Source organism: Sinohyriopsis cumingii, chromosome 16 (assembly GCF_028554795.1).
Source record: "Sinohyriopsis cumingii isolate HCF-2022 chromosome 16, ASM2855479v2, whole genome shotgun sequence".
Classification (NCBI taxonomy): Eukaryota; Metazoa; Mollusca; class Bivalvia; order Unionida; family Unionidae; genus Sinohyriopsis; species Sinohyriopsis cumingii.
This window is the reverse complement of record NC_142976.1, coordinates 23,564,327-23,588,840: the sequence shown is the minus strand read 5'-3', so window position 1 is coordinate 23,588,840 and position 24,514 is coordinate 23,564,327. Positions and strand designations below refer to the sequence as shown.

Below are 24,514 nucleotides of genomic sequence, written 5' to 3'. Positions count from 1 at the left end.
CACCTAGCGAGGCAGCTGTTTGTACCATTTTTGTAAGTCTTTGGTATGACTCAGCCAGGGATCGAACCCACAACCAGGATGCTCTAACCACTAGGCCATCAGAGCGGTTTTATTTAAAAGTAAAACCTCATACCAAATTTAGTTTTAATCAAGAGAGTACCATTATTACTCACTTGTAAGTTGAGTATGACTGCAAACACCAAAGGTCCAAATCTGCTGTAGCATAATACACTTGCAGATTAGGGTCTATGTTGTTTTGCTGTACCGATTATCCTAACAAAGTGCACCGACCCAGTTCTGCTGGTGCATGTGATTGCAGATCTGGGTCTATGCAGTTGGCAGCTGGACTCATCTTATAAGAATATATAATTATGGTACTTTAAAGTTTTCAGAGTCAAAATCAAAGGGTAAAGTTGCAAGTCATAACACCATATTTTGCAAACTATGGGTGAAAATTTATCTTAAATAATCAAATAATCTTCATACTACTAAGACTCATAGAAAAAATTTGGTTTTAATTCGTGATCATGTTAGAGATTGGGCGGGGGATATGTGGAGATAAATGGCAGGTGCTTTTAACATCTGTAAAGAAACTGAAAATCTTTATCCACAAGATCAATACTGAAACTTGGTCTCAGTATTTTTCTGAGACATCCATCCCAGAATTCAAAGGCTCTAAAGTATTTTCCTCATGCCCCAACACATACTGCCAATATCAACCACATATCTGCTAAATGTGCAGCCAAGTTAATTAAGAGTTTCCATTTATAATTCATTAAAATTTTTGATTTTCTCTAATTTGAGATTGATATTATACTTTGTAAATTCATTCCCTACAGTAAATGTAGTACCAATCTTTACACCCATAATTACAGGTTCTATATGGTTCACATAATGGTATGAGAACAACAAATTTTCAATACTCTAAAGGTTTTGATAAATTTCCATAATAATGTGTACCGTTTGAGACAATCCTTCATGTATGATCATGCTTGACCAAATTGGGAACTTGCACAGGTATCAGCCGCAATTAAAAGTTTGAAACCTGACCCATCCAACAGAAACAATTACTCAACATTTTGTGTGATAATCATCACTCCTGACAAGAAAATCTTATAAAAATGAACAGATCCTGTCAGTTAATTCATCAAAATATTTCAAAGACTTGGGGTCAAGAAATGTTTTTATCATGTAGGAACCAGGAAATACCCAACTCACTTTCATGCTTACATAAAAAAAAAAGTTTCTGCTGCCGGTAATGCAGCTTGCAACTCTCTTTGAAAAAGCAACTAATGGTATGGCTCAACGAGTCCTCATATCTACTGCCTGATCACTTTAATAACCATTGTTGGGAAGTCCATGACATATTCACACTTGTGAATGTTATTTCATCCAGACTGGATAAGAAAGTGACTTTTTCCTCAAGTTTTTATTTTCAAAACACTTTTCTTGCTACTAAATGCTTTTGTATTCCATGCACAATATCAACACTATCAACATATTACACCCCTCTCCCATGCACATTGTCAACACTATCACCACAGTACACCCCTCTCACATTCTAGTATGTGAACTCCTGCATATAATGCTGAGGCAGTTGTTGATCACCGTTTTCATTTAAAAAAGGGCCCAAAATAGGTTCTTACTTGATAAGCATTTAAAAATAGCTATAAAAATTAGTAAATGAAAGTAGTTTTATTCTTGAAAATGGCAGTTAGTGCACAATAATTTGGAATCAACATCATGAAATTCACACATTTTAATAAGATGTATGTTTTCTAAGACTTACTTAGGAAAAAATATTTTCTCATAACTCCACAATAATATGATACATTGATTAATAAGATTATTGGGAAATATCTCCTGATGGTAACACTGTTAGAAATAAACTTGAAATGAAAAAACATGAGAATTTTTGTTTTCAAGTCAAATCAGGTTTTAATTATATCAACACCAGTAAACGAAAGCTCAATATATTCACACATTTTATTGTTGAAAACAGCAGTTAGCACATGTAGCTTTGGAACTGACATAATGAAATTCATACATTTTAATAATAAAGCAAATATTTCAGTAAATAATGTTTCTCCAATAGTACTACAATGGTCAGATTAACAACTAGGATTACTCTCTGCTACCTCCGAATCCTGCCCTCCATGAAAGTTCAAAAATTGTCTTTTGGTCTCTATAGCATATGAAGGGAAGCAACTCTTACAGGTTAACTATCCTTTCTACCTGCTAGGTGGCTACTGGAATACCTGGATGTTACTAGTTTTCAACAGACAGAAAAGAATAATAGGATGCTAACATTGTTGGGAAGGGTTGAAGAGACTTTTCCCCTCCAAAAATTGTCTTTTGGTCTCTGTAGCACATGAAGGGAAGCAACTCTTACAGGTTAACTATCATTACCTTTAATCACATTAACATCAGGAGAACAGGTAAACAGGAGAACAGGTTAAAAAAAAAAAATTATGCGCATCAAAACTCTGTCACCCAGCAGGAGAATAACTGGTCTCCTAAAAGGAGGAATTTCTCCTAATGTTAGTTTACCATGACTAAATACACTCTGTTAATACATGTATAAGAAAATGTAACACCCATTATTTTCCAATCAAAGAGCACACACATTCCATGTGATGATTGTTGTTGTTGTTGTAGGTTTTAACGCCATTTTTCAGCACATGATAGGCTATACATGGCGGCCAGTATTAATGGTGGAGGAAGAAACCGGGAAAACCCCAAAAAGAACCAATGACCCACGAGAAGCTACTGGCAAGCTTTCTCACATACCCACATTGGCCGAATCCGAGACTCGAACCCACGCAGACAGAGGTGAGATGGCAGTGATCCGTAACGGAAAGCGCTTTAGACCACTCGGCCACTCGGGGCCCCTGCATGTGATGAATATCTGACTTTAAATCTCTACTTGCACTTAGTTGTCATCTCAGTAATGAAGAAGAGAAACATTCTACAAGGCAAAGAAATTCCATTAATTCAAGACAAGACTGTTTCCTTTTACTGCTGAATGTTTAAAACATATCCGATATTTTTTCAGCAATCAAAAGATTTTCAAATTAGCTGCAGTGGTGCATATACTGAAGCTCAGCATGGCACCAATTGCATTTTGGATAAAGTAGAGCTCAAAGTCTTATGGTGAAAGCCCACATCATAATGATTATCTATTCAGGGGAAGTAGCATACACCTGATTCTACCAGCAGTAGGCTAAAAATACTATTTAAAGGCCATCTACTGCACATACTATTTTATAGTTGAAGTCTACATCTGAAATTCAAATGAATTTTAAAAAATATTAAACAAAAATTAAAAAAATCCCAATGAAATTTAATTCTTATGCATTCTATCAACACACCACAGAATCAGTTTATCTGATGACAGAAATGTTCCACCAGTACGACTAGTGTGATGATGCAAAAGGATTAGAATTGTTAAAGAACAGCAAACATGTGTACATAGCAAGCTGTTAATTGATTACCTTATTGTTGGATATGGATAGTTCAAGGCCAAATGAATGATGTTTACTGAAGTGTATTAGTAATAAAGGGATACAACGTGTTTCATGAGCCTTTGATGAAAATTGACCAACTTTGGTCACATGGAAGAATATTTTTTAAATAATCATTTTTGCGGACACATAACAGTAAGTATTTTGACATTTTTTGTCATGTTTAATTGTTATTGTATTGTTCAAGATATTTTAAGAGGAACATTTAAGAACTCTTACATTATCTGTTTATGCTGAATGCCAAAACAAGTGCTTTCTCCCAATGCTAAGAAACCACTGACATGAAGTTCAACAATGCTTTGATATCAGAGTTGAAGTGCATTCAGGCAAGTAGCAAAGGTCCTGAGTTTGTGCTTCAACAACATGAATCTCTTGTATTTCATAAAGTTTGAATGCACATAAATTAAGATCAAGCCCTAAATAAAATATATCAGCCAAAAAATATTACCGGTACAAAATAATTAATTTTAAATTGAGATAATTTACTCATAAACGCATAAACACATCATTAAGTTTTTCATTTTTTATTTTCAATTCTCAATCAATGTTTATTTTATTTCAGTTACAAGTGGTGAAGCTTGCCAACACATTTTTGGATCTTATCAAAAAAGAGAAAGAAGCCCTTGAGGATGAGACTTGGGAATACACATTAAGTCCAAGTCCAAGTCAGGAACTTCCTCCTTGTTGTGAACATAACTTGGAGTATGGAGAGTAATTAGCAGCCTGACAAAGACAGCAACAGGAATGATGCTAAAAGTTCTCTGCAGGCTGATCATAGTGTCTTGTCATTACAATATTCTAATGCTGATATAGCAATAACATTATCCATTCCTTGCAAAATGCAAAGTTACCATGGCGTCAATCAGGACTAGAGAAGTACTGAGAATATATTATATCTGAAGCTTAATAATGACAAGGAATATCAGTGGTCACAAGAAGTGAAGGATAATAAAAATGTTATTGGATTTTTTTAAATTAAATTTGCAGTCAACTATAAGATAAACAACTTAATTAATTGACAATATACTGACTAATATTAATTATTATTGTAACATTTACCATCAGAATATGAATCTGATTAACATTCAAAACTTGCTGTTTTATTATTCTATGAAGAGAATACATCACAGCAAAAAACACTTGCTGTTTTATTTTTGTATGAAGAGAATACATCACAGCAAAAAACACTTGCTGTTTTATTATTGTATGAAGAGAATACATCATGGCAGCCAAAAAAACACTCTTGTTTGGTTGAAACATGAAGTACCAACTAGACTAATGGTCTCAAACTCAACCACCCTGTCAGCTGCATCAGGGTATTGTCAATGTCCCAAGGGCTGCACCACCTTTGTTATCTCTCATGACACTTTGTCACACCAATCATTTTGCAGGGGCCACAGGATATGGCTTGGCAGGCCACATGTGGCCCACAGGCGTCTGAGACCCCTGAACTAGACACAGCAACAACTCTTCTGATGAAAACCCTATTTCAAAATCACTTTCCATTTATGAAAAGTAGCGAAAACAAGACTTTCAAAGTGACTCTCAGATCAGCACTATTTGAATTTAGGATCAACATTGCAAAAAGTCTTTCAATTAAAAATCCATGTTGATATAAGAAAAGAAGTAATGGTAACATGATTTTCAAGATGGCCAGATTAGTAGTCATTATTAGGCATAAGTTCAGCACTGTTTATTAGGGGTGAAACGATACACCTGTGCAGCATATCAATGCGATTTACGATATGCTGCCTGCGATATGATACATATCAATACACATGTGAACTTGGTGGTTTTTCCATCTTTGGAAGGTAGGTGGTGCCCTTCATGTACACATTCAGGTCCTATTTCCAGCATGCAGATGACAGACAGACAAATAGTTATCATATATTTATATGCAATTCTCACTGATGAGAAGATAAAAACAATACTTTCAAACAGACTACCTGTTTGTTGCAGTGAATTTTATCCAACGTTTTAGGCCATTTAATGGTGGCTCCATTTAACTCCCTTTGTTCTGTACAACATGAATGACCTGAAAACATCTTATTACCAGTCACACTTGGAACATATCATAATGTTATCTTCAAATCCAAAGAAATAATGCAGTTTCCTCGTGCAAAGAAAATCTCATCTGGAACAAATTCGGGTATGGGAATAAGGTTGAATACCAACAAAATCTATCACATTTTATTTCCTGCAGATGCAAAAGACTGCTGTAACCACAGGTACTTGTATTTGTTAGTGAAGGAGGAAAACTATTGACTACACCCATTCCTATTCTGCAATAATTTCACTTACACAAGGTGATAAACTTGAGCAGTTTGAAATCTGTCCCATCGCTCATTTTATGCTAATTTTATTTATTCAATTATTGCCTTCATTCACTGGTTAAATATTTTTGCATAAAAAAAGAGAAATTACAAATCTGTTCCCCATGTACAATTTAAGGAGAGATGATTACAGGATTTTTATTCAGGGAGACCCCCACCCCTTTATTATAGAAAAGAGATGGGGAGGAGAGATAGGGAGGAAGTCAATATTTATCTAAACTTCGATATCTGTCTCTCTTTCTTCCTGCTGCACTTTCTTAGAGCTCTACTGAAATCAACACCTTTGACAGATGTCACCTATAGTTGTCTAAGCATTAATCTGTTAATTATTTCTGAGCATACTCTGCTCCTTTCTTTGTATCAATATTGTTCTTTGCTTTTTTATGAAGGGGCATATAAATAGCTAGCTTTGTCAGCTTGAATATGTTGGGAAACTGATCTTTGTGACTGTTATGTACACTTTTCCAGAGTTCAGATATTATCTTTTCGGATACACCTGCTACAAAATAGGATTTTTCACTAACATAAACTTCCTTTGTTAAATCTGTAGTTTACTGACTGGGGTAAATATCTTTTCTTAATAATTTCATTTTTTACCATTATTTTATTAAATTTATCTTAGCCCTGATATGGATACATGTACAGGACAAAACTGATTAATTTTAAAAAAATATGAAAGTTGCACTATACCTTTTAATTGTACTTAAATTTGGCTCAGTATTCTGGCCTTTGTACATTTAATTTTGAAGTACTATTGAAAGGGTCATGCCGTCTATATTTTGTCCTTCCAGCATGTACATCTTACTCATATTTAACACCATTTCGGACTCAAAATCACTCAATGGTACAGTGTGACACCGCTATAGCACAATGTTATAACACGAATTTGGATATAACACAATCGTGGTGTGGCTCCCGAAATTTTATATACATGTATTTTTCTCATACACAAAAAAGAAAATCTATCTTAAAAGTACAAAAAAAACGTAAAAAGTTTATTATCATTTGGGAAAGAGATTGTGCATGAATAATAGAATTGTTCTTCAATCGCATGAATTCTTAAAAAATTTGCATGAGTCACGCAATGGCACACCCTGACAGCATCTCCGCATGAGTACCTGACATATCTAATGACTTTCCCGCAAAATCTCTCTCTAGCTCTGCCAACACTGTTTGTCATGCAGAGAATAAGCTACATTGATTTCTGATTGGTGGTTATTGTTTAAGCTGGACTGTAAAAGCAATAACCACAAATGAGAATTCAGTTTAACATATTTTACCGTGCAACACACCAGTAGCGTAGCTTTCAAATAAACCAAAGGAGTCCAGATACAATTCAAAGCAGAAACTTTTGCCTGAAAGTGGTTATTAAATGATGAGTAAAGTACTTCATTATACATGTGGAACATGTGAGGAATGCAAAGGATATGATGAAGATAATTCTGGGTTAAGATAATTAACATGGAAGGAGGGGGCTGATTACAAACCCTGTCATCGTGATAACTTGTAGATGGCGAGTGGGTATTCTCAAATAGTTTTTATCATCTTTACTGATAAACATGAATGCCAATGACTGCATGCTTTTTCAGATGAATTATAATTTTACAGAATAACTAGGTAACTAATAATGATTATTCATTACTGCTGAAGACTAAACTAAGATGCAAGTGGCCCGGTGGTCTAAAATGCTCACTATTACAGATCACTGCCATATCACCTCTATCTGTGTAGGTTTGAGTCTCAGGTTCTGCCAATGTGGGTATGTGAGAGAGCTTGCCGGTAGCTTCGCGTGCATCAGTAGTTCTTTCTAGAGTTTTCCCAGGTTCTTCCTCCACCATTTATACTGGCCGCTAAGTATAGCCTATCTTGTGCTGAAAAACGACATTAAACCCTACAACAACATGCATACAGTAAGTATCATTTTGTATTAATTCTCCATCTCTTCTATCAATATGTGTATCGTTTCAGCAAAAATATTGATACCTCGATATATCGATGAATCGTTTCACCCCTACTGTTTTATACTGAGGACAAACATGACATCATAATTAGTCATCTGGTGAAAACATAATGTCAGTGGTGACAATATATGACAAGATAGTCATGACAATATATGACAAGATAGCCATGACAATATGACAAGATAGCCATGATAATATATGGCAAGATAGCCATGACAATATATGACAAGATAGCCATGACAATATGACAAGATAGTCATGACAATATATGACAAGATAGCCATGACAATATGACAAGATATCCATGACAATATATGACAAGATAGCCATGACAATATATGACAAGACAGCCATGACAATATATGACAAGATAGTCAATGTGGCAGCCATAATGGACCTAATATCAGCACCATTTCTATTATGGACCAATATACATCTCCAGAAGTCTTTTAGTGTAAACTAAGTTGACATGATCATCCGATCTGGAGAAGTAGCAATAACGAGATTTTTTAAGATGGCCACTTTGCGGTGTCCATAATTGATGTCAGATTGGTACCATTTTCATTTAAAACCAACCAGACATCATAACAAGTCTTTTTGGTGAAAAACCCACATGAATGTTACTTTCTGTTCAGGTGGACCTCCAAGATGGCTGCCATACTGGACATCAGATCAGCACCATTTTCATTTTGGACCAACTAGAAATCACAAGAAATCTTTTAGTGAAATCCCACATTGATATGGCCATCCAATCAAGAGGAGTAACAATATTTTCATGATGGCCGGCAACAGTAGTGTCCGTAATGGATGTCTGAGCAGCACCATTTTTATTTAGGACCAACTAGACCAATGGCAATCCTCCAAGCAGCTAACGAGAAGCCGTGATAACAGATTTGATCTTACAGCTGAACAGACATTGGGCGACAGACAGATGAAAGACCATCCCATAAGCTCTTCTGGTCAAAGACCAATAGCAAAATGACTCAGAAGTATAATTACTAAAAAAATACAACACCAAGAACTTTTCATTATTGACAATTGTATAATACTGACTGAAGTCACACGCGACGATAAAGAACTGTATAATAAATGCAAAACAAAAATAAATCCACCAGAATTCACAAAATGCACCATATAAAACAACATTCGGATTTACTACACCATTGAAATAAAAAAGCAAATGGCTTGATTTGGAGGTGGCAGAGAGTACACTTAATGTAAAAGATAATGTATCTGACTGAGAAATAATATTTTTTAAAGATCTCGATCCCTGAGAGTGTTTCCATGAAAATCTAATTAAGTACTTACTCAGCAGCAATGTGGAATTTATTTTGAACACTGTCAAAAATTTAATGGCCTTTTGGCATTATAAAACATGATAATTAAAAGAATAATTATCCCACCAAATTATAAAACACGACAGATGCTGACATCACAGTAACAACTATGAGTAGGATCAGCGTAATTTCTTGCTAAAATCACACACTAGACAACTCCCGGATTATTTCCTTCACTTTATCCATTAATTGTTCTTCAATATTTGTGATACAGTTAAAACTAAATTTACAAGTTCTAATAAAACAAAGTTTGTATTCCTCTATTTTCTTTCTTTTCAGCCAGTTTTCGGATGTTGTTCTAATGTTTCTGGGACCATGCAACTGTTATTTATGTGATGGTTGTTTTACCAGCACAAATAACACAAAACTATACTCAGTCCTTGCCATGTGCTACTGGCAAAATTTAAAATCATGATCTTCAGGAATTAACTGGTGGAAACATATTGACGGGTTTAATTCTGGCAATATCTGAACTTTATTCAAGCAACAAAGTTTTAGTTCACTGGTGCTTGCTTCAAACTGATACATGTGTTCAACCTAAAAAGGAAACACTGTGTGTCAATATATAATCTATAAATTAAAATTCTGTCATCAATTTATAACTTAAATTCACTTGGATGATAATATCCATAAATATTGCAATAAAATGAATATTTTGTGTAGGACAATGAAGATTTTATATCTTGTGTATCAATGAAACCTGCCAGCACCCCACGCCCTTTCCACCCAAATGTTGACTAACTCATGTCATGCCAATCCCATGGCTGTATGTTTATAAGCTACCACTGCTCCTGAGGTAATCAAGCAGAGATGTATTTTCATTTTTTTTCTTCAAATTTATTGTCAATTTAATGATTTTGTGTCAGCAATTACTGTATATACACACTTAGAATTCAAGTCAAACTGCCAACAACAAAGATGCTGGTTTGCCATCGCATAATGCACGTGAAGGTCAGGGTTATGTTGTCTGTTTGCCTGATTACTCCTAACAAACTGCAGAGACCCAGATCTGCTGGCAAATTATGTGACAGCAGATCTGGGTCTGTGCAGTTTGCAGTTGGACTTGTCTTGTAAGTGAGTATATATGGCATGTCTCAAAACACAAGATTCCTGTCAAAAATGTACACATGAATCCCAACAAAGGGAGTGAACTTCCATCCACTCACCAACCAAGAGCAACTGATTACTCTCCAGAGGCTTACAGGCTGATTTCTAGATAAGTTAAACAAGTTTACCTCATATTTCATCCTTTACAAAAGAGGAACTTTACCTGGAAGACTGCCACCTGTTTTCAATAGTAACCTATTTTGAAGTTACCGTCTTTTGGAGAGAAAAAAAAAATTCCCTGAAATAAACTAAGGAAAGTTGTTCCTATTTTCATAATGAGAATCTTAATTCTTAAACTGCAAGTAAAATGGATGTTACAAGTGAATTTTTTAAGCATTCTATATTCTGACCTCTCTACACTCCTCATTTTCCCACTACTTCACTCTGTTCTTATGGAAGAGAAGTCACTTCACTACACCCCAGCGCTGACTGTGAATAAGCAAAGCAAGTATATTCCCACATGCCGATTTTGATGCAAGGGGCTACAAGACTTTTATGTGCAATTTGAGGATATATTCACTCCTAAATTTACCTTGGAGAACTTGGGGTTTGGCTGATGGTATATTCCCTCACCATATAATGCCTCTGCATCCAATGGATCCTAAAAGCAGCAAGCAGAGCATGCCAAAAATAAACTTGAGCCCAGTGACCGCATACATATTTGTATATACAACTATGTTTATATATAAATGAACACGTACATGCAAAATATTATTTTTAAAAACTGTCTAAAGCTAAAGAAATTTTACTAGTCACAAAACTTGCATCTGGAAACAATGATTTGGCTAAAGTATGAAAATTGATAGTCCCACTCTGACAAACTAAACTTTATTATAGGAGTCTTAATACTCGGTATATCAAAAATAGTTTTGGAGGATTTATTTGTTTATTTTGCTGATAATAAAATTTTAACTCTGTCAAAAAGACACTTTTCCTTCTGTCAATCTGATCTTGGTGTACCCCCAGTAATCATCCAAAATTCAATCATCAGCAAATATCATCATATATCACTTTGTAAAAAAATGGCAAGACAGAAGACACGTCTCATAGATCCAACGAAACTGTCCATTGGTGTGCAAACCATGTCATTTCATCAAGACCATGACATATTACATCAAGACCATGACATATTTCATCAAGACCATGACATATTACATCAAGACCATGACATTACATCAAGACCATGACATATTACATCACTTCATCTCACCCGTTACTTAAAGCACTTTTCCTATTTTTAAGAATGACTAGCAGATCTGGACATCAAAAGGAAAACATTACCCCTCCCCCTTCCCAGCCAGACCTTGTTTTTGGAAGATATGGAATTAATCAGGAGTCTGGCTGAACAAGACAAAATCTTTAACTCATTTGCTAATTGTAGGAGTTACCAGTCAGTAGACAACATCAGGTCATAATGGGCAACAACTCAAATGTCAAAAAGAACCACCAAGACAGACATCAATAAATGCAGATTTTCAATGATAAACTATATAAAATGCAGTTAAACATTTTTAATCCAGTGACAAGTTTAGTGAACTTTAAAAAAAATAGACATACTGACAAATACAATTAAATGCAATCATATAAATTCTGATACACAATTGAATATTGCAACTATTCTGATTAAGGAATTTTGAAAATAATCATGTTCTTTTGGACCAAAAAACTGATGCCTGTACACTGTACAATAAGTCTTGTCTTCTGAAACATAGATTCTGCATTGGAAATATGTTATGCACATTCTGAACTGAACTGCTTCCTTATATTATTATTTTGTTTTCCTGATTGGTTTCTTGCACATGATGTTATCCCAGTTAAAGACGGGTCCTCTGTAAAATGAAGTATTATGTTTAATTAGCCTGCATTAAAATTAGAAATGTCAGTCTTTCATGCCAATTCTGTTTTAATGAGAGAGAGATATACTGTCAGTCTGATATTTTGTCCGTCTACAAATAAGAAGTTGTTTCCATTTAAGACATAATTGGTATGATACCCTGCTGGCATAAGACTGATGCAATATTTCAAACATCTGTACAGTCTGTACAGTCAAACCAAAAAGATCATAATTATTTTCATATTATTTTTTGTTAAAGTTTCTTTTATTATAAAAAAAAATTTTTTGTATGGCTGGAGTTTATAATTGGAAGATATTTTTGAGAATGTCCCCAACTTTTTGAACCAAAAATTGCTAGAACTTTACCTGAATTTTTTTATTTTATTGTTTACTTATGACCCCTACTGAAAAAAATCAACAAAATTTGGCTTCAACAACAAATTATAAAACTTGAAAATGTTAGAAAGTATGGTGTATAAAAGTATGAACACATTAATTTATTCCAAGAAAATTCAAATAGCACAATATTTAGCTGTGTAGCTGCATTTAAAAAATGGCACATGATCAAATAAAGCTGAAAAAAACAAAATTAAATAAAAATAATTCCACTGAAGCCACTGTAACACATGCTGGTGAGTGATTTCATCCTGCATCTATGTTAGGCTAGATATGAACATACAACACATGGTGGTCCCTCACTATCATGCACAACCTCAATATAGTACACAGTTTATGGCTTCCCTGAATAGTAGTATAGTGAGGGGCCACTGTACTTATACATGTGATGTACACAGTGAGATCATAAAATGGTACATTGACAACATATTATGAACACTGGCTTTTCAAAGTCAACCCAAATCTAATGGAACTCACCAACACATACATGGCGTAGATGGTTCTGTGTACCATGGAACTTCTCATTCTGTTTCAAAATTGTACACTCAGATCCAAAGCAATCTGAAACTGAGAACCAGTCCAGAAATCCCATAGTACACTTGCACCATCTAGCAATAGACTAGAGTGATGGGTTTTTCCACTGCCAGAGAGGCAAAAAATAAGTCTAAAATGAACTCTAGGCATCCCACAGAATAATCCAAAAATTAATTATAAATTGCACTGTGGGCAATAATATTGCACCAGCAATGGGTAATATATTACAAACATTTTTTGGGCATAAAATTTCTTGGGTTCAGCCAGATATAAATATTCCTGCTCATGACAAATTGTTATGCAATGTCTCCTACCAGGGAGTGATTCACCTGAACTAGATGTCCTACATTTAATGGCTCTTAAATAATTATAAAATAACAGCAATTATGTAACCTTCCAGCCAGGGTTGACTCTGCATTGTCTGTGTATAATGCAGCACAATACAGAAGAATATTTAATTTACGATGAATCCGCCACTACTGTTACCTTGGAGGAGGTAAAAGAATTTGGATTTATGTACAGAGCACAAGGCCCTGATGTGGCACCAGCTGGAAAGTCTTCCATGTCCTGAAAAACATGAATCTAACAATCACAGTACAAAAAGTATGGAGGAGAGGATGTTTATGTCACCAGGATGGAACCCCTGTAAAAAGTATGAACAATTATCCAAAAGTAACATGTTATTTGACTGTGTAAAATGACACACAACAAGAATCTGTGTGTAATATAACACCCCATCATTTTGGGGAACAATGTTGTTTGTTTTACCATTCAGTTTAAATGTCACAGGACTTAAATGCAGATCTGAGATTAGTGTGCAGATGGTCTGATTTGGTTTAAACAGTATTTATTAACATCAGTATATGGTACATCAAACAGTACATACCTGAATCAACATATTGCAACTGATTGTGTTTTTCACACTGAAGAGCTGTGAAGGTTGCAGGTCATTTGGGAAAAAAATGTATCAGTTACAAGAGAAACTATAGAAATTCAAGCGAACATACAGCACTTCTTTTATACTTAAAGAAAATTTACATTTTTTATCAAAATCAGCCCAAATTCATGCCTATTTTATTTTGTTCTCTTCAATTTCTAAAACAAATTATACAAAGTCATTAGACTGAATACATGTTTTTCCCAAATGTTCAATGACCTTTTAGGAACATGTCACTGACAATGATAATGCTGAGTCAGCTGTTATTGTATCAACATAAATCAGAACAACCATCTAAGGCACTCATTTTAAAATCTTCCTCACAGCACAAATTAGGGCCCCACTTCTAAGCTGTAATTTTGTTTTACATCTTTGGAATACTGTTTTGGCCAAGAAATGTCTATAAGAAAATAATCATTAACTTTTGCAAAACACTGACAAAAAAGACAAATCTAAACCCTTGTTATTAAGGAGTCTGAAACTATCATTATTTATCAAACCCCTGATTTTAAATGAATCATAAAAAATTCAGATATAATGTACAACAATATCTTTGCAAAATTATAATAGAATAACACAAAATCTACAGTAACATATGCTGCTGAAACCCCAATATAATAAAATGATCAAGATCCAAAATGCCTTATGAGTATGACCACTATCTCACAAAGCCAGGAAAGCCACCTCCACCCCCTTTAGGTTTAAAATAACACTAAGTTGTCATTTCACATAGGTGGTGGTCAGACAAGACTAATCTACCCTTGGCTAGTGAGTTTTGCTGCCAAATCCTGTCCATACTTCATATACTACTGGAGCAGAATGCATGTTTTGTCAGTAGCTTGTAACTGCAGTACGACAATGTATTTTACCCACACAGGTGGTCCCGTCTCCAGTCCCCTATGGTATGTAAGGCTGCTTTAAATCTTGGGAGAAATATACAGGCAGGAGTGGTAACACCATATGCCAAGAGGCAGCTGAGGGGTTATCATTTTGCTACAAATCCAATGCAAGTCAATCGGCCATATCAGAGAGAAGCTACTAAGTGGCCTGCAATGGCAGCCTGTTGTTTTGTTGCTATAGATCCAACCAGGTCAAACTAAGCCTTTTCATATATGGAAGGTCTTGCAGGTGAAAGCTTGAGAAAGTTGTTTCTGCCCTCCATCCCATGGTTTGTATAAAGTCTACCAAAGAACAGTGGTGTTCAAATGTTATGCTTGGTCCTTTTAGGTGCCAGTTCAAAGCCCTCACAGGGTATAATGCTAAAACAGGTTAAGGGTCCAACAGTGAAGGAGGTTTCACAAAAAAAGACTGATTGCCCATGAGCAGGAGCCTGTCCATAGCAATAAAAGCAGGGGCCCTCTGGAGTCAAACCGAGTCAATAAAAGCAGAGGCCCTCTGGAGTCAAATTGACTCAATAAAAGCAGGGGCCCTCTGGAGCCAAATTGAGCAATCACAATAGAACTGTAAATAATCTGGTTCAACCAACAAGGCAGACTGCTCTGTTGGAGTAATGGTTTGCATGTTCACCGTGGATGCAGGACATTGTGGGTTCAAACCCTTGACAAGTCATACCAAAGACTTATAAAAATGGTACTAATGGCTACCTCATTAGGCACTCAGCATTAAGAGTTAAAGTGTTATGACTGGTTGGCCTGGTGTCAGGATAATGTGACTGGGTGGGACATCATGTTATATGTCTATCGCATGATGTCCCAGTGCTAGACATCACTATAAACTGCCACACTGCAGACATACTAGGAACATGACTGAATTTCTTTTTAAGCTACGTTAAAAACTCAAATGACACACACACATGCACTCAACCAACAAGGCATGGATCTTAATGATTCTAATTTTGCTACAGTGACTAGGAAGACAGATGAGTCAACAATGCTCTAGATTGTGATTCATGTGGTGCCTTATTCAGTCATGTCAGAATCCATGGTAGACTCCATTTTGGCACAGGACCAAAGTCATCAGTAGAGATAAATCAGAGTTTACATGTGTAAACATAACAGTTGTATTAGACAGTCGGTGACAAAAATCTTAATAACATGTCAAGTACACATTACTTGAATAAATGTACTAGCAACCATTGCAGGAAACCATAATGGTTTTCATATGTATATTGCATGAAGAAGTTAAGCACTAATAATATTACAACTTCAAATGGGATAGAAAAAGAGCAAGGAATAGGTAGAAACATAGATCAAGAATTTTCCTGTGTGAGAAAATTCCTCAAACTTGCTTCCAAAGTAAGAACATGTAGCACCTGAACACAGGTTTTTGCCAGGTCTATACAACAGCATGTTTCCTAACATAGGCAGAAGTTGTTACTTAAGTATGAATGGGATTTTGCACCAATTCGTCTATCAGGGGGAGATCACTGTTGTCTGACTCTCACCTATGTGGGCAGACAACCTTTAGCTATTTGTAACAAAAAAGTTACCCTGGGAAGCCTGGGTTTGTGGGGTAGTATTTCTTGGTATTATGATTGGGTAATGTATCTGAAGAAGAAATGTCATTAAAGTTGGTAGATGGTTGGTGGTCCAGATGATGATGTTAGTCTAACCACAACAGCATGGATTTAACAACATATATATTTTGTTAAATGACTAAAATATGTACATTCTGTCATATCAAAAATAAAACTGTGGAGAAAATAATTCAAAACTAGTGCTATAATTGTGATGAGGCAAATAAAGAAATGTGAAGGAATGTAGCTGGCTAAAATAATGGTAAATCTAAGCACGTGTTCTTACTTCACTCCAAGTCTAAAGAGCATTGACACCCACTTAGTATTTTCAGATGTAAATGTTAACTTGCTGTTATCTTACTAGAGACCAGAATTGGGTTTAGATCAGGACTACACAAAACATTTTCAACATTAACCTAATTTTTTTACAAAAAATGATCACAGCTTCAAAGACACCCACTGTAAGTTTGATGATAGGTAACTAATAGCACTAAAAATTTCTTTAATCTATGAGGCTACACAGCACTGTGATGTCAAGAAGGAAAAAATAAGAACTGAACAGAACTGATCTGAACTGTGAAAAATCTGTCTCCATGTAGCTTCTCCATATCAGTGAATACTGTTTATGATCAGTAAAATAATTTATTGTAAATTGTTCCAAGAAAGAGTTGACGGTAAAGACAAGTGCCAAGAATCTGACAGTGATTTAACAAATCCTACATAGGAAATAACTTCTTCTGTCAGTCCTTATGAAATGAATTACCTGCTTGGAAAACGTTTTACTCTGTCATTATTATTGATGCTTTGGGATAGCCATTATAATCATGACTGGTGCACTCAATGTAATAGTGGAAACCATTTCGTGACCATATCATATCCAAATCAAGGTTGCAAAGAAGCACATTATAGCAGGGTTTCCATACACCAGAAACAAAAGTCAATTGTTCAATGTTCATGGATGTTTTTTTAAAATCAAAGTTGCATTAGTTTGTGCATGAATGTCTCCCAACTACATCACTTTGGTACCTTGTAAAGTTTTCAACATAAACTTAGTTGTCTGAAAAGAGATGATCCATTTAAATAGATACAAATATATACAATGTATAACCTATATAGGATCAAGACCTATGAGTTAAATGATAGTAATGTTAAATATTTCTATCAAAACCACACATTTCAATTTCAAAGTTGACCTGCAATGAAAACAAAACCTCTAAATTGCTAGGTAGCACTCTATTACAGTTGAAAACCAATTTTTTTTTTTTTTAAATTTCAGGAGATGGCCAGGGTTGATTAGAAACTATCCTCAATGATGGACTTCACTTAACTGGTCACATCAGCCAAGCCAATACATAAAATGTATATTTACAGTTCCATTTATACCAGTTTGGAATCACCTGCCTGTTGCATTTTTTGGATGACAGAACCAAGCAACCACTATACTAACTGAGACATTATGTGTATGCATTTCTGTCCAGTTGACTGAAAAAGGTTACTGAAATACCAGAATGGAATTTTATTTTTTTTTAAGGTAAGAAAAAGTTTTTCTGCTAAGGTCTGAAAACTGAGATAATGAAAGAAATTTTGACAGGATTTAAACTCAAAATTTCTGACACTATTTATCTACTTTAAACAATAGCTTGGAAATTTAATGAATAACCACAACAGCACTGAATATCTAAAACCACATTTTTTTTCATTTTGGTTAAACAACTTTTATGTGTAGAATATAACCAAATACCCATATAATTATATATTAGAAAGAGATGCATAGCTTTTATCATAAAAACATTTTTTTCAGAAAAGATTCTGAAGGCAATCCCAAGGTATAAATGGTAAATATTGTTATAAGGTAAAGTAAAATCTGCTATTAAAAACAAAAAAGGAACAAAATGACTTATTTAATGCTCTAAGTTCTTTTTAATTTTGCAGTCTGTATATTTCTTTGCAACTGTGACTTTTAATCTATCCCAGTGCTTTGTCTAAAACATGAAAAGTTAATGATTCTGTTTACATCAATGCCATGGACAATTTTAGATTACCTAGCATCAAACAAACAAAATTTAAATTGGTAATTAAGTTTATTGCTATTTCTATTTAACCAAAAATAAATATACATATTTAAACCTGTTTGGGTTGGAACTGAAAAATTACTGTCATCTTCACTTCATCACAATTCACTGTTTCTTCAATAAATCAAGTAAAGATAAGATTTCTTTACATCAGACTACATAGTCCATATATCTAAATTAAAATGTAGGTATAAAGTATTGTAAAGCATAGTTTTTCTCTATACCCTGTTCTCCAATATCAAAGTAAGTATGTAAACCAGTAGCACTTACCACTCCTTCTCTTTCCACTACAGTCTTATTGACTGGTTTAGTGAGCTTCATCTTTTTATATAGAGCATTTCTTTCATAATATTGCACAAGATCAGTCAGGGTCTCAAACTCTGCTGTCCCTATTGTGAATAATCTATCCTCATGTTTGATGCGGCAGTGCTTGATTTTCCCATCAACTCTAGGAGAAAGGAAAATGGTAAAAAATGACAAAGGTTAGATTCCAACTCATGTTCAAAGATATTCAATAAATTAAAAATTATGGAGAAATTAAAGCTATTAATGAAATAAATCATTAAATCTTCAACTATGAATTAATTCTGTTAAGGGCTATTACAGTGAAACACACTTGGAACCAATGGAAGGCCCTTTTAATTTGGATTACTCACCCATTGATGAAATTTGTATTTTTATATGAACTCTTTGAGTTATCAGTGCACTCAGTCATATACTTTTTAAAAACTGCCTTCATTGAGTATGATGTATGATTAAATGAAACAGCCCTAAATAATGACAAAATGTTTTATCCAAATTTGGTCAATCACAAAAAGTGAAATAAACTCCAGCTGTATTATGAATGTAACATTTAGACTAAAGTCCCATGAAAGGACAGACTCTACTATGAAAAGAATTTCCAGGAACAGAAGACAAGACCATTTCTTCCTTTCAACTGCCATGTTAAAGCCATCTCTGATACTCTGCAGCGTTGACAAGGTTTTCAAGTCAGCTGCTGTGGTGTACATATAAGATGGGCACCATTTCAATAGGACCATCCATGCTGTAGTTACAGCAACATTTTCAAGACAGCTGATGTGGCAGCCACAATGGATGTACAATTGGCACCGTTTTCATTTAGGAGTATCATAATAAGTCTACCGATGAAAATGCCATGTTAATACAGACATTAATTTAGGAGGAATAGAGATAATATTTCCAAGATGGCCACCATGTTATCCATATTGAGGTCATTTTCATTTTGGACCAACTAGACACCATTGTTACGACTCTATAGTCTTAAAATAAGCAAATTAAAAGAGTGAAAACCAACAAATTTTGTAAAATGCAACAAATATCCCTAAAATACAAAGTGAAAATTTAAAAAGAAGTTACAGTATAATGAATTAAATCCTATATAGTTGAACTCTTTCTATCACAAGTCCACAAGTATTGAATATTCTAAATGAGTTCCAGTGGTGTTCCAAATAAAGTCCAATATATTGTTTTGACCTGCTAATAGTCTGGAATAGTTTGATGTGCTAACAGATTTGATGTTTTACAAGATATAATCCAAAATGTCTTTAAATGAGTAATTCCAAAACAGCTACCAAGTCCTAAGTTCAGGAGCAAATTGTAATTCGAATGAATTGAAATCAGTTAAATCTTCTCAACTCAACACAATTAAACGACTCCACTAAGACTGATGTTTAAGACAGTAATAACTAATTCTCAGGTAAACATTCCTCATATGAAAAACTAAAGACTCAATTTCAGAACCAGAAGAGGAAGAATAATCATTTCAAGAATATTATACTTGTCAACAAGGTCATGTCCTTTATTAGTTCACCAATATGAAATTCGGTCACATGGTTTTCCTATGGGAATCCCATGACCTGAACTCAAATTCCATCAAATTCATTACAAAGATTTCTTCTACAGCTTTCAAGGTCAAAAGGATAAAACATGTTTACTCAAATGAAATTACCTCAACCTAAAGAACAAACCTACTATCTTGAAGCTATGTAATGTTTTTAAAATATATAATCATAAAAATAAACACACAAGCTATAGATATACATAACAAGAACTCTACTGTACATCAAGTGGACTATCAATAACAAGGTTTTCAAGATGGCCAACATGGTGTTCACATTGGACATAAGATCAGCACCAGTTAATTTTCATTTTGCAGGAGTAACAATATCAAGATTTTAAAGAGGGCTGCCTTGGAGCCCACAATGGATACCTGACTACAATCTCCATTTACAGCCAACTAGACACAATAACAAGTCTTCTCATGAAAGCATAATGTTGATAAGATCAGCCATCTAGGAAAGTAGCCATAACTGTTGAAGGTCATATTGGCAACATCTTCTTTTATCACCAACCAAACATCGTTTGAAATCTTTCAGTGAAAACCATACTGGTGGGACCATTCATTCAAAAGAAGTACCAATAACATACATAATTTTCAAGCTAGCCACTGTGGCAGCCATACTGAATGTCTGATTGGCACCATTTTTATTTAGGACCATCTAAATATCTTATGATGAAAACCCCATCTCAAAATATCACTTTTTGTTCTGGAGTAGCAATAATCCGATTTTCAAGATGGCTACTATGGTAGCTATATTGGACATCAGACTGGCACCATTTTCATTTTTGACCAACTAAACATCATTATGTCTTTTCGTCATCCTGATATGACCATCCATTCAGGAGTAATAGTAATGAAAAGAAACGACTACTGTTGTGGCCATATTGCATATACAAGAGTCACCATGATCATTTAGGACCAACTAAACCACGGGATGAATGTGCATGCAAAGTTTGATGGCAATCTGTAGTTTACAAGGAGTAGCAATAACAAACTTGTGCAAATGGACAGACGGAAGATGGACAACAGACAAATGGACAGACGGAAGATGGACAACAGACAAATGGACAGACGGAAGATGGACAACAGACAAATGGACAGATAGAAGATGGACAACAGACAAATGGACAGATGGAAGATGAACAACAGACAAATTGACAGAAGATGGACAACAGACAAATGGACAGATGAAGATGGACAACAGACAAATTGACAGATGGAAGATGGACAACAGACAAATGGACAGATGGAAGATGGACAACAGAAAAACCCATAAGCTCTTCTTTTCTATAACAAGTAGAGATAAAAACACATAGCTTCAAATTAAATGTTTCAAAGTTTGTACCATTTTAGAATTGAGCTCATAAAAAAGTCAACCAAGCCCAATATATTCTGATGAAGTTTACATTAATACTGTCTTTGCTCTTTGTTTGATCAAGATTTTTATTTTGTTTTGAGGGGAGAAAATAGAAATGAAGAAAAACACTCAAAAGATAAAAACATTGCAAAACGTAAGACTGCACAATAGAATCTTTGTTACTGTACATTTTGTCCATGATCTGACACATATATTTTATTGTAACCAAATTCTACTGTGGGACATATCTCACATCTAAAACTGATGCACAACACCAAAATTTTACATATTTATTCAAGCATGAAAAGCAGGTTGCTGCAACCTAATTGTGAGATGAGTAGGTAGAATTGATAAGTTTGATGCACTCAAAAAGTTTCATAACAATAAATTTTATAGTCTTCAACAAATGGAACTAAATGAAAAGATAATAAAATCTACTACTAGTAAACAGTAGGTTAATTGTGGCTTATTTTTTATACAGTAGTTTTCAAGAAGAATGCACAATCAAATTTTATAACCACAAAGCATCTGTGTCTGGGAAATGGAATTAAATAAAAACATCATGAATTCACACTTTTCATGAGGTATCATTTTTGTGGGGTACCATTTCTTCTGGATTTTGTATTTGCTGCAAAACATGAATTTAAGGACCTAACAAATCAATATCTTCCTGTGGAAACAAAAGGGCCCATTGTCCAAATCGCAAATTTTAGTACCCTAAAAACCCAATTAAGATAATACCCATGAAAATGAATGAATTCCCAGTGCCACAGACACCTTTAACACCATCAAAAATTGTATTCCTACGTAGTATTCATATAATTCTCATGTGTCAATGAAAGTTGCTAGCACTGCCAGTCTGCCCTCTCTAATGTCAATTTCAAACAAAATTAGTTCCACTTGCTTCTGTTGTGATTGATGTTTATGGACCATGTGACTCGCAAGTTACTGAGGGTGAGATGTACAAAAGAAAGACAAAGGCAAAAATGGGTAAAATTGTTAAAATACAGACTTCAATTTTTTATATAAATTATAAATTATAAAAATGTTCAAGACCTTCACATTTGGAACGTTGTCATGTGATGCATCAGGAAAGGGAAAATATGTCTCCATTAGTCATCATTTGCAGGAGGTCACATATTGCCTATGGGATTAAGCTCTACAGCAATTAGGAGCTATTATGGTTGATCTGATGGACAGACACATGGACCATAACTGATTAATTGCCAACAATTTATTTTTCATGGAAATTTTCATAGGAAATTTTGAAATGCTGAGGAAGTAAACACTTCCACCCATTATATATATACCTAAAGGAGATGGCATATAAATTTGGATCCTCTGTGTTCCTTCTGACCAGGAAAGCACCGTCTACTTGCACTCGCTTCAGCATGTCCTCTGCCTGGTCACGATCACACAGCTCATGATACCACCTGCAGAAGCAAGACAACAAAATCTGGGAATTATACATGGCATTTCTACATTGTCTCAAATGAATATAATACAGTTTCAAAATCTGACATCTTTCACATCTCTGTACAATGGTTTGCTCTCTACCCATCGCCATCCAATCTAGCTCCAAAAATGTGAAAATTGACACCACTACTACCACCATACCCAATGGAAAATTGATACCTATGTCACATAATGCTCACACATACAAAATAAGAGCAAAGCTGCTGCAATGATTTGGAACAAGAATTAATTCTATGGGTTTATACTAATTAGTTGTCTTTGGATTTTCAGCACTCCAGTTTGATAGACATAGCAAGGCGTTGCTCCCAGCCTACCCCACCCCTTTAGTTCAGTCTCTGTACCCATCAGTCCCTCCCATCTGACCCTCTCAAGCCTCTCTTCATAACACTGAAGCATTTAACACTGTAGTTTATTATAAATTTCATCATTTGATTAGAGTCCTTTTATGGCAAACAAAGCCTCATTTTGTTGGAAATTAGCCCTTTCCTTCAATAAAAATGAACCACTGACTAAGGGTACGTGAGAAAGCTTACCAGTAGCTTCTCATGGATCAATGGTTCTTTATGGGGTTTTCCTGGGTTCTTCCTCCACCATTTATACTAGCCATCATGTATAGCCTATCTTGTGCTGAAAAACGGCATTAAACCCCAAAACAACAACAACCACCACCACCACTGACTAAAGGTGTCTCTCTTACCCTTCACTCTATATGAAATTCCAGATGGAGAACTGGATTTAAGATTCAGATCACCTGAAAAGGTGACTTGGCTTTCTAATTTCTATATAAATCTGGTCATTTCTGTCCAAATGTAGAGTACAGTTTTTGGTGGGCTAATTTTTTAAAAATGTAAAACAAACTGCACATTATATACCTGCCCAGTTTGACTCTAGATTTTATTTTTAAAAAAATATTTATACCATAAATGCATGCTATCCAGAAAGTCTGGTCAGGCTTCTGCAAAAGGCAGGTTCGATAACAAACAAAGTGGACCCAGGTCAACCAGCAAAGTGTGCAGCAGATATGGGTCTTTAGAGCTGATCACCTTTATATGCAAATAAAGAGAGTACTCACTCTTTTCCCTCATGGCTCTTTGGCTGTGGTACTGGTTCCTTGAGTATCATGGTGTAGTTAGCACTTTTTAGTGGATGCACGCGATAATACATGATCAGACTGTAGAGACTGTCAAACATGTTTGTCTCCACCAAATAGTACTTTGTTTGCCCACAATCCTGCTTCGACTTGATGCGACAATGGTTGATCTCACCTCGCCACCTAAGGTATATCAATAACAATTATATCTAAAACATA

General features: G+C 34.9%; 1 protein-coding gene across 5 annotated transcripts in view; it reads right to left on the bottom strand.

The window, feature by feature from the left end:
* LOC149780075 (1-phosphatidylinositol 4,5-bisphosphate phosphodiesterase gamma-1-like) overlaps positions 1–24,514 on the bottom strand; it is a 209,858-nt gene that overhangs the window by 78,060 nt on the left and 107,284 nt on the right. For 3 of the 5 annotated variants that reach the window (XM_089936833.1, XM_089936830.1, XM_089936831.1), the window contains exons 19-22: positions 24,278–24,478; positions 23,040–23,162; positions 18,782–18,959; positions 13,513–13,593 (exon numbers count right to left, since the gene is read on the bottom strand). In XM_089936833.1, coding sequence (XP_089792959.1) covers positions 13,513–13,593; positions 18,782–18,959; positions 23,040–23,162; positions 24,278–24,478 — 583 coding nt within the window. Of the gene's footprint in view, positions 1–10,794; positions 10,864–13,512; positions 13,594–18,781; positions 18,960–23,039; positions 23,163–24,277; positions 24,479–24,514 lie in introns of all 5 variants that reach the window. The other 2 variants (XM_089936832.1, XM_089936834.1) reach the window with 1 other exon arrangement.